At 42.0% G+C, this 17,055-nt stretch overlaps 1 protein-coding gene across 1 annotated transcript in view; it reads left to right on the forward strand.

Moving 5' to 3' along the window:
- The first annotated feature begins 1,134 nt into the window (after positions 1-1,134).
- The window catches only part of ADSS1 (adenylosuccinate synthase 1), a 49,731-nt gene continuing 33,810 nt past the window's right edge, over positions 1,135-17,055 (forward strand). The window contains exon 1 of the mRNA XM_075282681.1: positions 1,135-1,376. Coding sequence (XP_075138782.1) covers positions 1,203-1,376 — 174 coding nt within the window. The 5' untranslated portion in view covers positions 1,135-1,202. The remainder of the gene's footprint in view (positions 1,377-17,055) is intronic.

Consider the following 17,055-nt stretch of genomic DNA (forward strand, 5'->3'; position numbering starts at 1 on the left):
ATTCTGATGGGGGGTCCCCATGCGGACTCCGCAAACAGAATACCAAACGCAGATGTGAATGAGGCCTAAGGTGGGCAAGATTCATGCCGAGAGACAAACCCCTCTCCCATGGGACCTTCTATAACTCTGTATCTAACCAGAACATAATACACCATATTTCTCATATATGTAGTGAGAGCTTCACTGGGCCTAACTCGCTGTAATAGTATATGTAATTATCATGCATTGAAATGTAATATAGTTGCTTGTTCTGTATATATCAGCATTTTGGGGGGGAAATTAACTTTTTGATTCTTCTGTAATTGTTTTTTCAAAGTGCAAACTGCCTACTTAATAAATTATTTATTTGCAAAAAACTGGTGTCCATTTATTTTAGTAACATTGCATGAAGTGACAGACAGACACAAACAGTACATGATGTAAGGACATAGATCAGGCAGCCAGACATGCACACGTGCTCTAAGACGAGTAGGATAGACAGAGAATGATTAGATTAGATAGTAAGTTGGCCTCATTTATGTACAATGTTACACTACACACAACCGGTAACAGAATTATTAAGCAGAGCAGACTGTTTTATCGGGCAGTGATATATTCTATAGATTTAATATTTTCATTTTCTAAAAAAAAACAAAAAACAAAAAAAAACAGGTTATCTGCCCCCCCCTCCCCCCTCCAGAAAGTTACAGAACATATCCGTAATATAAACCTGTCCAAAAAGTCAAGGGAAACTTTGTTTCTATCAACTAAGCTGAAATAATTCTTACTTTACAAAGATGTTCTGCAGCAGCTGCACTGTGTACTGTAAGGCATGTAGTGTGAAATATCTTTAATGGCTTCTAATATTCTTACATAATGTATGATAGGTAACAAAACACGTTGTTATATGTGTATTTTACATTCATTTATTTCTTTTTTCTGCATCACAATAAATCTTCCCCTCCAGTCATGTACATAAGTTGCCAGCCCTGCCTTGACACCTGCTCTCCTTCATATTTTCAGCACTCTGTCCTCCACATCTCCAGCCTGTTGATTTCCCCCCTCCCTCCTCCTTTCCTTGGCACAGGCTTGTGCTCTCTCCCCCTCCCATCTCATTCCCTCCCCTCCCACCCCCTCTGTCTACCCCTTAGCTCCCTGTCACCAGTGAGTCTTGTGACACTGAAGTAGGGCACACACAGCACAGCAGCCTCTTAGCCCTGGCCATGTCTGGCACACGGTCTTCCAATGACCGCAGCACTGCAGGGGCGCACAAGAGACCCAGACATGATGTGGGCAACAAAGTGATTGTTGTCTTGGGGGCACAATGGGGGGACGAAGGGAAAGGCAAAGTGGTGGATCTGCTGGCTACAGATGCTGATATTATCTGCAGGTGTCAGGTATGTGGACAAGGTAGAGAACCGCCAACCTCAATGTCCTTTTACACTGGGACCCTAACTTTTAACCCTTTCATTTCAGGACTATGTCTGTTCCATGCAGAGGCCATGTGAATACTTTTTTGTTTTGCTGCTGTACAGCGTTATATAATGTTCTGTGTATGATTCGCACCATTTTTTGGGGGGAGGCTGTTTTTAAATGTTATATTTTTTGTGTCATTGCATTTTGTTCACATTTTTAATGTTTTTCTGTGACCTTGATGTTTTGTTGTACAGTGTAAGTGCTGTATACAATGGTTATGTAATCTCCCTGTTGCTAACTTTACCAGGCTTCATTTCCTAGGTCATAGAATTAATCATTTATTCCACTGCTCTGATTTTCAGTCTGGGAACCCTCGTGGCCCGGAGCTCTACACATAACGTGACCTAAAACAAATGTTCCTTCTTATAATACGATTATTTCCAAACAATCCAAATCTGTTTCATTGCTGAAATAATTAAGTAGACAAGATGTATTATTTTTTTGTCTTGCAGTTTATTCCAGTTTTTAATATTTTGTGCCTTAAATGAAAGCCAACCCATAATTCTGTATTTTGGTAAAACAAAAATGCCATAAAAGATTATCAGCCACATGCAAATTAGTAACTAATAGTACCTTATGGTTCAAATAGTGCCGGTATAGCTAGTCATAAGAGCAACATAGTAAATCCTGCTAGAGTACTCATAAAGTGTTCTGCATGTTCAGTTAAACTCAGCAATATGGCAATTGGTATGTAAGTGGTATACACAATACTGCACCAAAAACAAATTGCCTAAAATCCAGTCAGACTGGATCACCATAAGCTCGCAGCGAAGAAGGTGCTCACCTCTTTTAACTGTTTTGTAAACTCTGCTTTCCTTTTCATGTCGAGACTTCGGCCCACCATGATAAAAAAAAATTTAATAATTCTACATTAAGCTCTTTTCTAAATTGATAAATAAGCTTAAAAAATTGTTACAAAAAAGCACAACCCCCCCCCCAAAAAAAAAAAAACAAACCAAAAAACCTTGACCCATCATGTCTGCTATTAGACCAGTCCTATCCTGTCCATATTGCTTAGAAAAGAAAAAAGGAAAAAAAAAGGGTAACTCCTACAGTGATATGCCTCTTTTTTTTTTTTTTTTTTCTTAAAATCGATGGTGTTTCAAACATTTTCCTTATTAGCCCAGTTATGGATAACATTCTACAGAAAAATTATGTAGTATAACTGGGAAACCTTTTACTGATTGTTACTTGGGATCATGAAATCTGTTAATGTTGAGTGCCATAAAGGCAGGCCACGAAGCTGCTGCTACTGTAGGGCCTAAAGAGAGGTGTTCCGGTCTTGTTGGTTCCAAACCCTTTGTATTAGAAGTAGAGAACCTATGCAGGACTCCCCTATCTATAGGAACTACACTCTCAGCACCAACATGTATTGATTTGGCCAATGAGTCATAGAAATGTTGTGGAAGGAGGAAAATACAGGTGGCAAAATCTGACAACATAACAGGGGAGGAAGAAGCAGTTGATTCTTGCTACGGGATCCTCTCCTTCCCTCAATTTATTTATTTTTTTTAAATATAGATTGTGAGCCCCATATAGGGATCACAATGTACTTTTTTTTTTCCCCCTATCAATATGCTTTTGTAGAATGGGAGGAAATCCACGCAAACATGGGGAGAACATACAAACTCCTTACAGATGTTCCTGGCAGGATTCGAACCCAGGACTCCAGCGCTGCAAGGCTGCTGTGCGAACCACAGAGCCACCATGTTGTTCCTGCTTCCCTCATTTTTATGAACACCACTGGTCCAATATTTCTCACAAAGACCGCACTATGCTACTCTGATAACTTCTAGATCTTTTCATAACATGGGTGAAATTTTTGTTTTGACAAGAATCATACATGCAAATTCATAAATTTATATATGCAAGTCCATTTTGAGAGGCAAATAATTAGGATATTGAGATAATGATGCCTGTCTTAATATTGTGACTGATAAAATATGACATTCCTCATGTACTGAAAGAATTTAAGTTTGTTATCCAATTTCTCAAAATTAATAAAGAGAACTTAATGGGGTTATCCAGATTCCAAAAATGATCTGCAAATACTTCTATAGCAGTGCTAAATACTCACTGTTCTCACTGTGCAGACTTTGCTTGGCTTTATTTTACTTGTTGCTCCTCGTATCACTGTTATTTACATGCAGTGAATCTGGGGACAAACTACATTTCCCAGGATTCATCTGCCTGCTCTCACCTTCTGTGTGCCTTCCCTTCTTCACTCTCCCCTGCACTGAAATCACAGGTAATAAATTCTCACATCATGGGTCACATGATGCTGTAAGGTTTCGTTTGGAAGCTCACTCCACCCTGACAGTAAGAACAGACAGATGAATCATGGGAAATGTAGTTTGTCTATAGATTCACTGCATGTAAGTAACAGCGATACAAGGAGCAGAAAGTAAAATAAAGCCAAGTAAAGGCTGCGAGAGGGAACGAGAGATTATGAAGATAATCTTGTTTCCCTTAGTCCTAACAGCGGCACAATATGGGGTATTTTCTGCTCCTGTGTGCTGGTAGGACAGGCGGAATTTTAATTAGCCAATCAAATACATGGCTTGCCCTATAGGAGGGCACAAGAGCCTCTCCCCTGTGTGTACATACAAAGTAATACAATACTCAATAACAATCAAAACTCCCCTGGGGGGGGCGGAGTCTTGTGCCGCTGTTAGGACTAAGGGAAACAAGATTATCTTCATAATCCCTCGTTCCCTGTCATCCTACCAGCGGCACAATATGGGGAATTAGAGAGTAATCCTCTAAGGCAGGACCTCACCACAGACTGCATCCAATACGGTGCGCCCAAAAGCGGTAGCTTCTGAGGTGCGAGCATTAAGTCTGTAATGCGAAATGAAAGTTGATTTTGAGGACCAAGATGCCACAGTGCAGATCTGGTCCAAAGATAAAGCTCTAGACTCCGCCCAGGAGGTGGAGACTGAGCGTGTTGAATGGGCTCTCACTAGGGCAGGAGGAGATAACCCTTGGGCTGGGTATGAACCTTAATCGTTTCCCTGACCCATCTAGAAATTGAGGGCTTGGAAGCCCTAAGCCCTTTTTGTTTCCCCACAAAGTTAATAAAGAGGTTTTTGGACTTCCTGAATGGGCGAGTACGCTGAAGGTAAATCTTCAGGCATCTTACCAGGTCCAGGGTATGAAACTTCTTCTCATCCGCAGAAGAAGGGGAAGGAAAAAATACAGGTAGAGAGATTTATTGGTTAATGTTTGTGGTGGAAGGAACTTTTGGCCTAAAGCCCGGAAGAAATATGAGCTGGACCCGGTCAGCAAACAAGGTGGTATATGCCTCCTCTGAGGAGAAAGCCTGTAGTTCACCAACTCTTTTGGCTGATGTTATAGCCAAAAGAAAAGTCGTCTTATAGGTCAAGAACTTCAGTTCGGCCTCATCCAGAGGCTCAAAGGGACTTGTAAATAGTGCCAAGAGGACCGCACTGAGATCCCATTGGTGGACAGGAGTAGAAACTACTGGTCTCAGCCTAGTTGCCCCTTTAATAAAGGTGCTCACTAAAGGATCTTGAGACCACCACCTCCCCAGATAGGCGGACAGAGTGGCTACATGTGCCTTTAGGGTGGCAGCAGCAAGTCCTCTGTCTAGTCTGTTCTAAAGAAAATCCAGGATCGCCCTCACTGGGGGATCGGAGGAGTCCACTTCATGTTCAAGACACCAGGCATTGAAGATGTTACCAATCCTTCTGTAGTTGTTATTAGTAGACACAGCTCTGGCGCTTGAGAGAGTCTTCAGAACGGCTTGAGACAGTCCTCTATTTCTTAATAGGAACTGGTCAACCTCCAGGCTGTCAGGTTGAATCTCCTCAGATCCTGGCATCTCAGCTCTCCTTGGGTTACCAGGTCTGGGAGGGGGGGAAGCCTCCAATATATGCCTTGACTCATCTTCATGAGCTGGACAAACCAAGCCCTTTTTGGCCAGAACGGGATTATGGCAATTCCCGAGGCTTGGTCCTGTCTTATTTTGGTATGATTGGAATTGGAGGGAATATGTAAAACAGCCTGGACCTCCAAGGGATGGACAGGGCATCCAATGTCAAGGGGTTGTCCTCCTGGTACAGAGAGCAGAAGGTCCCCACCTTGGCGTTGAGTCAGGTTGCCATAAGATCGACCTCCGGGAGACCCCATCTCTGGACGATCTGTTGGAATACGTCTGGATTGAGAGACCATTCTCCTGATACGGTGATACCCTGACTCAACTGATCCGCTACTATGTTCAGGGAGCCCTTGATGTGAACAGCGGATAACTGGGTCAGATTCTTTTCTGCCCAGGAGAATATTAGGCTCGCCTCTCTGAGCAGGGTGGGAGATCTGGTGCTACCCTGTTTGTTCAGATAGATTACTGTGGTCATGTTGTCTGAATGAACCTTCATTGCTTTGCCTCTGAGATCCTGAGCAAAGTGAAGAAGTGCCAGGTAAACTGCTCTGAGCTCTTTGACATTGGACGTTCCCAACTCCGGTCTCCTCCAACAACCTCGTACAGTTTTGTCCTCCAGATGGGCTCCACATCCCAGGTGGAATGCATCTGTTGTCAACAAGGTCCACACTGTCAGGACCATGGACCTTCCTTCTTTTAGGTGTATCCACCATCTGAGGGAAAGATGGGTACTGGGAGAAAGGCAGATCTTCTTGTGCAATCCCCGTGGAGAGCTGTTCCAGGTTCTCAACACTTCTATTTGGAGGGGACGCAAATGCCATAAAGCCCAAGGGACCGCCCTGGCTGAGGATGACATCAGGCCGAGGACTCTCATGGTGGTGTGGATGGTAACTCGCCGAGTCCGAAATAGGAAGCTGGCAGCAGCCTCTATTCTCAACCTCCTTGGGCTGGAGAGGAAGATCTGCATTGACTCTGAATCCACAATGAAACCCAGGAACTTTCTCTGGGTAGCTGGCACGATTTATGATTTCTCCCAATTGATTATCCAACCTAACTTCTGTAGGAAGTTGATGGCTATCTGGAGATGATGTTGGAGGATTGCCGTAGACTGAGCTTTTACGAGCCAGGTAGGAAACGATGAATAGGCCTTGTAGTCTGAGGGCGGCGGCGACCGGAGCGAACACCTTGGTAAATACGAAAGGAGCAGAGGAGATGCCAAATGGCAATGCGGCGAATTGGTAATGCTCTCTGTGGCCACCCATATAAATGGCGATTCTGAGATACTTCCTGTGAGGGCGAAATATAGGAACATGGAGATACACGTCTTTTAGGTCTAGAGTGATCATTACCTCCCCTTGCTGCAGAAAAGATGTTACTGAGTCTATAGAGTCCATCCGGAAGGTTTTTCTTCTTATGTATCGGTTAGATCAATAATCATCCTCTAGTCTCCTGAAGGTTTGGGGACCAGGAAGACTGGAGAATAAACCCCCAGACCCTTTGTATAAGAAGTAGAGAACCTATGCAGGACTCCCCTATCTATAGGAACTACACGGTCAGCACCAACGTGTATTGGATTTGGCCAATGGGTCATAGAAATGTTGTGGAAGGAGGAAAATACACTAAGTTGTAGGTGGCAAAACCTGGCAACATAACAGGGGATGAAGAAGCAGTTGATTCTTGCTACGGGATCCTCTCCTTCCCTCAATTTATTTAATTTTTAAATATAGATTGTGAGCCCCATATAGGGATCGCAATGTACTTTTTTTTTTTTCTCTCAATATGCTTTTATAGAATGGGAGGAAATCCACGCAAACATGGGGAGAACATACAAACTGCTTACAGATGTTCCTGGCAGGATTCAAACCCAGGACTCCAGCGCTGCAAGGCTGCTGTGCTAACCACTGAGCCACCATGTTGCCCCTGCTTCCCACATTTTTTATGAACACCACTGGTCCAATATTTCTCACAAAGACCTCACTATGCTACTCTGATAACTTCTAGATAACATGGGTGAAATCTTTATTTTACAAGAATCATACATGCAAATTCATAAATTTATATATGCAAGTCCATTTTGAGAGGCAAATAATTAGGATAATGATGCCTGTCTTAATATTGTGACTGATAAAATATGACATTCCTTATGTACTGAAAGAATTTAAGTTTGTTATCCAATTTCTCAAAATGAATAAAGAGAACTTAATGAGGTTATCCAGATTCCAAAAATGATCTGCAAATACTTCTATAGCAGTGCTAAATACTCACTGTTCTCACTGTGCAGACTTTGCTTGGCTTTATTTTACTTGTTGCTCCTCGTATCACTGTTATTTACATGCAGTGAATCTGTGGACAAACTACATTTCCCAGGATTCATCTGCCTGCTCTCACCCTCTATGTACCTTCCCTTCTTCACTCTCCCCTGCACTGAAATCACAGGTAATAAATTATTCTCACATCATGGGTCACATGATGCTGTATGGTTTTTTTTGGAAACTCACTCCACCCTGACAGTAAGAACAGGCAGATGAATCATGGGAAATGTAGTTTGTCTACAGATTCACTGCATGTAAGTGACAGCGATACAAGGAGCAGAAAGTAAAATAAAGCCAAGTAAAGGCTGCGAGAGGGAACAGTGAGTATTTACCACTGCTGTGGATATACTTGCAGATATGTTTTTGGAAGCTGGATAACCCCTTTAAGACTTATTTAAGCTTTATTTATGAAAATAAAAACTTGACAAAAGCAACCAATTAGAATCTACTGTTTATTTTTCCAGAAATCAAAGCAGTGATCCAACTAGTAAATGTGAGCAACAAAGCTACATTTTCTCTAAGATAGTCTTGATATATGAGGCCAAAACGGACCTGTTAAACTAGATGAACATTCATCATAATACAATGACAATATTGTTATACAGGGGCCAATTCCTACATTTAAATACTTCTGTGTTAAGTGTAGACATCCCAGTCTATTTTTTAGATAATGGTGGGGGTAAACCATGGCCTAGATAATACTATTATAACATACGGCAAGCCCAAAAATAAACTCAAGGCTAAAAACAAATGTTGTTATGAGGATGGCTTCTTATTTATACCTGTCTAGACGCCCTGGCAGAGTAGATGGAGATTCGTAAGTGGCAAGATGCCATTTTTGTCTGTCTGTGCATATTGGAAGAATGTCTAAGAATAAATTTAATGTTTGTGTGCAGACATTTTCCAAGTAGAGAAAACAGGAAGCGTGTCTGCAACCATTCCTCCTGTCTGAGCTTAAAACTACAAGTGTCTCAGACTAGAGCATCACCCAAACCATAACCTTTTCATTGATAACATAAAAATAATGTCGGAAACTAATTGATAGTGTTGCAAAGGGTAAAATTCACATAAAGAATTGACTTTCACCATATGTAAAATCAGCACTGCGTGTTAATTTAGCCACAATATTTTTCTGCAGCTTTTATATGAAATGCTACTGTGATATGCTGTGGATTGCCTATGGCCTATATAAATGAAGAGCATAGAGGCTTGTGGTCCTCACTCATAGAGACAACGTGATACTACCTTTAACCTTCATTGAGGTCAATAAACAGCTCTCCCTAGTTTTGACCAAAGGCAGCCAGAATTTCACCATTTAAAGCTGAGGCCCCAAGTTGTGGAAATGCTGCTTTTTTTGTTCCAGATTTTTCTGCGGTTTTTTACCTAAAGCAGTGGTTCTTAACCAGGGTTCGATCAAACCCTAGGCCATATGCACAGTTCATTTTATGTACCAGTAAAAAATCATATACCTATGTCTTGAATTTGGAAATAAATCATATTTGATTTATCACTAAAGAAGGGTTCGGTGAAGGTTAAGAACCACTGACCTAAAGCCAAGAGTGGATTGAGCAGAAGGTAGATGTATAAGAACTTCCTATATACTCCCATTCCTTTTGTATCCATTCTCGGTTTTGCCTCAAAAAACTGCAGCAATATCTGCAACAAAAAAAGCTGCATTTCCGCAACGTGGGGTCTCAGCCTCACTCAGGTTGTCCAGCAAGAAGACCACAAACTCCTATCAATTGCTACTCATGATTATGCATGAAATGAGTGCAATATGATAGAGGGGCAGAGTGATAGACAATCGTCTCTCTCTCTCTCTCTCTCTCTCTCTCTCTCTCTCTAAAGAAAAAAAAAAAAGAATTTAAAAAAAAAAAAAAAAAAAAAAAGAGTGATAGACAATCGGCTAAACTAAGCTGTTGCGCACTATTTTGTGTGAATTGTTGATATTCGCTTTAGATGTTTTTTCTTTAGTCTCTCTACAACAAATGAGATATTATTTAGATCAGTAGATTCTAACCTGCTGCAATGCAGCTGTTGTGACTTTGCAACTTCTAGTTTGGCCCAGTAGCCGCAGGTTGAATGTAGTTGATCCTGCAATGGATTGGTAATAACTTCCTGGGAGAGGGATCCCACGCGAATGGAATAGCAAGTCACACTTATGCATTACCACTCCGCTCATTCTCTATGTTACTGCCAGATATTGGTGATTGCAGTACATGCTTTGGCAGTGCATCCCTTTTACGGTCAGTTCCCATAGAGGAAAATGATGAGGAAATGTCTCTTCATTTTCTGCCGACGGCATTTTCACCGCGGTCTAGCCGTGACGGGATGATGATGTAATGTATCGGCATTCCGTTGCGGCATCACGCTCCTGATTAGTCCCAGATGAATGGGTCTAATCAGGAGGGAATCTTGAGCCGTGGACATTGCAGGCAGAGTCCGCTGCAAGATCGACCAAGACACTTCTTTTTTCCGCGTCCTGCTGCGATCTATGCCTCCCATTGAAAGCGATGGGAATCGGATTCAGGAGGAATCTGATCCGGATTCAGGAGCGCAATCCGCTCCCAAATCTGTGGCAATTTCCTCTGTGTGAACTGACCCTTATGGAGCTCTACAATTGTACTGTGTAACTTGTCGTTCTTAGCACCTTTGTGTAGACTTGTATCTTTCTGAGATACACCAGAGTTGGTGGGGCACTTTCCTATAAAGGATTGTTGCTCCTTCTTCAAGTTGGAGGCAGATATGTTAGTGATGAACAATTCACAGGTATTTCTGTCTCACAATCCTAAAATAAACCCTAAAATAAAAAAGGGGTGAAACCCAAGGCACATAACAGTCCCTTCTGCCATTAATTCAGTGCCGTTTCACTTTTGAGTATAATATTGTGTTATCTGATTGCGATATAGTTAGACTAGTTTCTATGCACATAGTGGTTGACAACCCAATATAACCAGTCTCAAATGACTCAGCTGTTCAGCTCAAAGCGGGCTTAACACTGTGCTGGGTACAGCAGGCTGGCAATAGTCAGAATCATGCCAATCCCTGACTCTTTCTATTTGTAATTATCAGTGGCAAACCCCTTTGGGCTGAGGCCACACATTACAGAAAAGCTGCGTTTTTTGGGGCCAAATCAAGATTGGCTTCAACATGAATGGGAAATATAAAGGACGAAGCAGAATCTGCAACAATAAATGCAACTTTTCCTGCAACACATGGCCTCAATATTAAACAGGAAAATAATAAATGTACATGAAAACCATTCACTACTAAAGAGAAAAGCATATGACGAAAATAAATCTGTTCAATCCTGACGCATGTGTCTCCACTGATAGCTTTGGATCTTCAATTATGCTAAGTTTACAATTGGCGCTGATTGTTTTGTGATTTTTCGGTTCCAGTTCTTTCTCTGTAGCCAGAGATATTTTAAGCTTTCTCTGCTTCTAAATCCCAAGATTAGGCATTGTTACTATTCAGAATGAGACAATCCCAATTAAGGAAAATACTAATAACGATTATTGTGATGCCTCATTTATATTCCTGATAGGAGCCAAGTCAGATGAAAGCGTTGTCACAGATATTTAGTTGGGGTGGAGTCCTTTGATCAAATATTGGAGTCTTTGCATGGTGGAAAACTGACATTGTACAAGATATTGATGAGCTATGATTATGTGGATTAATTGTTATTCAGGCTCAACTACCTAAATGTCTATCCTGCACTATACTTTTATACAATTGGACTATTAGTATAAGATAATTCTATATGCTTGTGTGAAGATGTAGTATCAGGCTCAGACTGGTCCACCGGACTACTGTTAGGTCCTGTGCCTTTAGACAGGGCTTGCATCGATGCAGCTGGAGTCAGGCCTGGCCATATTTATAATGGAAAGCGGCACATTGTCATGTATCATTCCAATAGAGCCCAGCCCAGGGGATGTCTGTAAAAATAACAGACATTTCTTGTGGAGCATTATACGGGAGGTTAAGGACTGTGGGGAGCATATTATACTGTGTGGGGCTATGTGGAGCATTATACTGAAGGGCATATTTTATTGTATGAGGCTGCTGGGGAGCAAATTATACTGTGTGGGGCCACTGTGGAACATAATACTGAGGGAGCATATTATATTGTGTGAGGTTGCTGGGGAGCATATTATACTGTGTGGGGCTACTGTGGAACATAATACTGAGGGAGCATATTATATTGTGTGAGGTTGCTGGGGAGCATATTATACTGTGTAGGGCCATTAAGGAGTGTTATACTTTGTTTGGGCCACTGTGGACCATTATACTTTGTTGGGCGTTTGGGGAGCATATTATACTGTGTGGAGCGTAATATAGCATGTGGAGCCACTACGAGGAAGAATGTTATGCTGTGTGGGGCCACTGTGGAGCATTATATACCATGTGGGGCCACTGTGGGGGCTCAGGGGAGCATTTTATACTGTGGAAGGCACTATGGAGTATTATACTGTATGTGTGCTCAAAATTCCTGCTGGCAGCCCTGTGTGTCATGTCAGCATTCCCTCACTATAATCTTGCACATACATGTAGTGCTCCATGATCATGTCATTCCCTGTATTGTACTGTGCATGAATCAGCCATGGAGCTATTGGGGCCTGCACAGTATTATAGGGGCTGACAATACTGGGAAAATAGTAATGAAGGGTAGTCAGCGCATATGTAAGATCTCAGTGAAGGAACCATGGTGTAGAGTATTAGCATGAAGCTGTTGATTGTGGGCGCAAGGACAATTTTCTCTGATGGGCCCTAGGCTACCCTTCAGTTCAACTCTATGTAGTAGTCACTGTTGTGTGCAAATGTTCTTGATGGACTACCCTAGGTTTATGCACTGTGCAACATTTGCCACAAGTAGGCAACTGCAGCAACAGTTACACCCCCATACATTAGAGTACATAATAGTTTGCCTGGTGATGTGCCAGTCTTCAGCCTGTCATAATGATGAACAAGCACATGTATAGCTCTAAACCAATCACCTTTTGTGGATTCTATTTTTTGAGTGGATGTGCTGACTTTTGGGGATAAGAAGTTTTTATTTCATGTTTTCCTACCGATCAGAGGACTACATATAAACCTTGATAACTCCATCTGTGCTCCATTCCCTGCCTATGACATGCATGCTGCTGCACGCCGTCTGTCTCTTGTGCCTTAGGACTGAATTGTCAGATTTTCTTCATCCCGATCGCTGTTTGACCTATATAACTTTTTTGATCGATCTCACTTTTCTATTTGATGTACGTCTGAAGACAGTGATTTCTACAATCATTATGGCAAACAGAAACTGGATTGTTCTCTTGTAATATGAAAAAACAGAGATGGCTTGGGAAAATAGAATAAAATACATAAATTCATGTATGCGCTACAGCTTATTTTTAAGTTTTGTATATTTCATTGTGCTGTTCCTTTAAAGGGATCCTATCATTAAAAGTCATTTTTTTTGTCCCTAACATGTAGGAATAGCTTTAAGAAAGGCTATTCTTCTCCTACCTTTAGATGTCTACTCTGGGCTGCCGTTCGGTATATAATCCGGTTTTGTCGGTATGCAAATGAGTTCTCTCACAGCACTGGGGGCGTCCTCAATGCTGTGAAAGAACTCTCCAGTGCCGCCTCCATCATCTTCAGGAACGAACTCTTCACGCGTCTTCTTCCAGTGGCAGCTTTAAACTTCTAGGCCTTGGACCTAGGGCAAATCCGACTGCGCATGCTCACCGGCCACAAGAAAATGGCCGCTTGCACAGTATTGTAAATGGCCATTTTCTTGTGGCTGGCAGGCATGCGCAGTTGGATTTGCCCTAGGTCCGACTTTGCTGTATAAGAACTTTTTTCAATTTCAGAGACAGCCTTTCTATAGGGATACATAGCACACTGAACCACGGGTCTATAGGTGGTTAGTGGTCTTTGGACTTGTCGGTGGTTTAATAACCCAAATATACATGACAAATTTAATGTAAGGGAATATCTACACAGGAGGTAAATGCATTGCAGCCAAAAACCATTTAGAAGCATTCTCTATATCCACTGTGCAGTGTGCAAACACTTTTATTAATATAGCAGATTTAGTCAAGGTCACCTTGATATTAGCTTGGCTTCATTGGATAATACTGTAAATTATGCTTTTTTTGTGTTCTATCATTGGTGTTTATTTGATAGAGATTTAATTGTGACTTAAGATTGCAATTATACTCCACTTGAAAGGTTCCCATGACCTAAAAATACACACAGCTGAGTCCTCAAGATGTGGTAATAAAAGAAGAGCTTGAGACCTGGACTCCTAAAATCTCTCAGTGTATGACAACAGGTGGCAGACAAGACATATGTCATTCCAGGCTTTGTATGAATTACACTGGGTAAGGAATATGCAAATAAGACCGCATTGGTGGAGAAGAGGAATTTACTCCTAGCGTCACCTACTGAAAGGTAGTACCCTGTAGATTAATACCTGGGCACAAAGAAAACTAAGGGCAAAATCCTCAAGACAGCTGTCTGCAGATGGAAACTTCTTCCGGTTGGAGGAGTTATACTGAATTGGTTATTATTCCTATTCCACTTTCCAGTATGTTTTTATTTAAATTTGAGGCCTATCCTGAGCATATCCTTAGGATAGGCCATAATAGTGAAATATAAAGTTCAAGGCAGCACAAAAAAGCACCATGGGTGCAAATCCAAAAGAGGGTGGCTCCCTCTGATATGTAGATTAACAAAACAGCAGCACTCCAAAATATCCCAAAAATATCAGTGGGTTTATATCAAGGCAACGTTTGGTTCACATGTGACTTCACATTCATTGGTTACATGGTCTGTTTTCAGTTTCGTTTCAGTCAAGTGAATGGAGCAGATCTGCAAACCAAACACCTATATAGTGCACACTGCAAGCAGTGAAGAGACCATAGCAAACAGCTGATTGTTGAGGTTTTGGAGCTCTGACCCCACCAAAGAGAGGTCATCAATGTTTAAAGAATACCTCCAATTATAAACAACTTTTCACAAATGACAGCATTCTATGGAGGAGCAAGGGGTTGAGTAGAAGGCTGCTGTGCACTGGTTATTTGATTTATTGCCTCATTCTGTACACCTGTAGCCTCTTATCTACAAATCAGGCAGTGCTAATAGAGCACAGAATAGCAGAGTGTAACAGCGGTGATTATTTGAGTGTCTTTTCTAGCAACCTCCTCTTCCCCTTCCCCTCTTCATAGACTAATATGTAGAAAACCCCTTCAATTAAAACAATAGATTTTTTTAATACAGTGATTGGAATGGAGAACCCGTAAGACATCATATTTGTCCACATTTTTCCATGTGCATAAATATCATAGAGGAAGTCTATGTGGCTTCCATACAGCCCATAGGAATGGAAGTATCAGCTCAGATTAGCCCTATCACCTTTTCCATGAGGTCACTGAAGCTCCCTGTCTCTCTAGTACCAGTGATGTTTGCAAATATTTGAAAGACCCCTCTCTCTTGGGGGCCATAGTTAGTGCTGTACCATAGGCATGACATGAATATCCTGAGGCCCAGTGCAAAGTCTGTAATGGGGCAATATCTATTGGTGTATTATATGTTGTATAGGGACCTTTGGAACCTTTCCCCTCAGAGTCCAGGCCCTGGCAGCAACTGTTACTTCTGCACACCTTATAGCTATACCCTTGGGTATAATCTTACAGTGCCAAGGTACTGGATTTGAACGCAATGAAAGACAACATGCAAGGAGTTTGTTTGCTCACTGTGTGTGTGTGTGTGTGTGTGTGTGTGTGGATTTCCATCAGGTACTTTACAAAGTGATCAGGAATTTAGCCCTACTAGAGACTGTAAGTGATGGTGTCTGTAGAGCACTGCAGAATATGTTGGCCTTTTTATAAGCAAATGAAAAAAATATATACAGGGAGGGAGGACTACAAGAGATGGAAGGTCCTATCCGATGATACTGGGGTGCAGAGGTAGCAGTTACACCAAGGCCCTGGTGACTAGAAGACACATAGGAAGACACCAATATCATAAATGGTGCAGAGTAAGTAAAAGGCCCAGTTACAGATTTGAGGTCCAGGAACTTCATGTCAAACTGGTGTTCTTGAGATGCTTAGTGCTGTTCCCACTATTCCCTTTCTTGGCATAAGATCATGAAATTTGGATGATGAGTGGAAACATTGCAGAAGGGCCCTGTATGTGATATTTACTGTTTCATAGTAGGACCTGGTGATGTTCAGGCGTAGCAATGTTTAAAGGGGTATTCCCACCTCACATACTCATCAGTCTTTACTGCTGTAAAATCTTCTTTCTTCCTGGTTTCTTGCATCATTTGGTGGGCGGGGTTTCACATTCAACCTGCTGTTTAGCTCTGCCCCCAAATTTGTGTGTAGCTCCGCCCACCCATATTGCACTATGAAGTACAGGCAGCAGCAACTCCATTCTGTGTTACATACAGAGACTGCCTGTCTCTGCCATAATGAACACAATTGAATTAGCTAGCCTGATAACTGGGAGAACAGAAGAAATGAAAGCAGCTCCTCTCCTCTATCTGCTAACAGGAAGCTAGGTCACGTGGTGTAGACACAGGAATAGCTAGATACACAGGCTCACTCCCTGCACTTAGCCCCTCCTCCCTCCCCCCTGAGAGCAGCAGATACATCACTTGACTCATGAGCAGCTAAGTCAGGGCTGTGGCCACAAAGAATTGAATAACGTAAGATAGCGGCCAAACAAAGCAGTTTTGCTGAAGCAGTGTATTTAGGAAAAGTCTTACATCAACACTAACAAGCAGTATAGATAGGATCCTTGTGATAGGACAACCCCTTTAACTACAAAAAAAAACTGTATTAGCTACAATTTGGTACAGAAATTTAATTTGACATTTTCAATGACTTTTCAATGGCTTGTTGCATTCTTGTATTAGAAATTGTGAGTGTCAAATTAAACATTTCTACATCTGTATTTAGCTTTGTATTTGGTACAGTAAAACTGCTTGAGCCAGTCTTGGTCTGGCTCATAGGTGAACAATTAAATCTCCTGCTGGACCCCTGAGCAGGGGGTGGGCCCTCAACTCATCCTGGCATGGCACAGTACACTGACTGTACTTCATACAGATACTCATTGTACAGCTGAGATAATATGTAGGTGCTGAGTCAGGAATTCCAGTATCCTTTCTTCCCAGGCCTTATCTTCTCAACCACATGGCAGGGGGCCCACAATATCTTCACACTGTATTAGGGGACCTGCCCACTGTCCCTATTCTCAAGACCTGCCATTGATCTTAAGCATTCCTCAGCTCTTCCTTCTGTGGCAAGTCCTCCTTCTCACTCTAACCCCGTGTAGGCTGAAGGACGTTTCTTCCTCTCGCTGCACGGCATGTGTCTATACACTGGGGAAGGGGGT

This window comes from Leptodactylus fuscus, chromosome 7 (genome assembly GCF_031893055.1).
Source record: "Leptodactylus fuscus isolate aLepFus1 chromosome 7, aLepFus1.hap2, whole genome shotgun sequence".
Lineage (NCBI taxonomy): Eukaryota > Metazoa > Chordata > Amphibia > Anura > Leptodactylidae > Leptodactylus > Leptodactylus fuscus.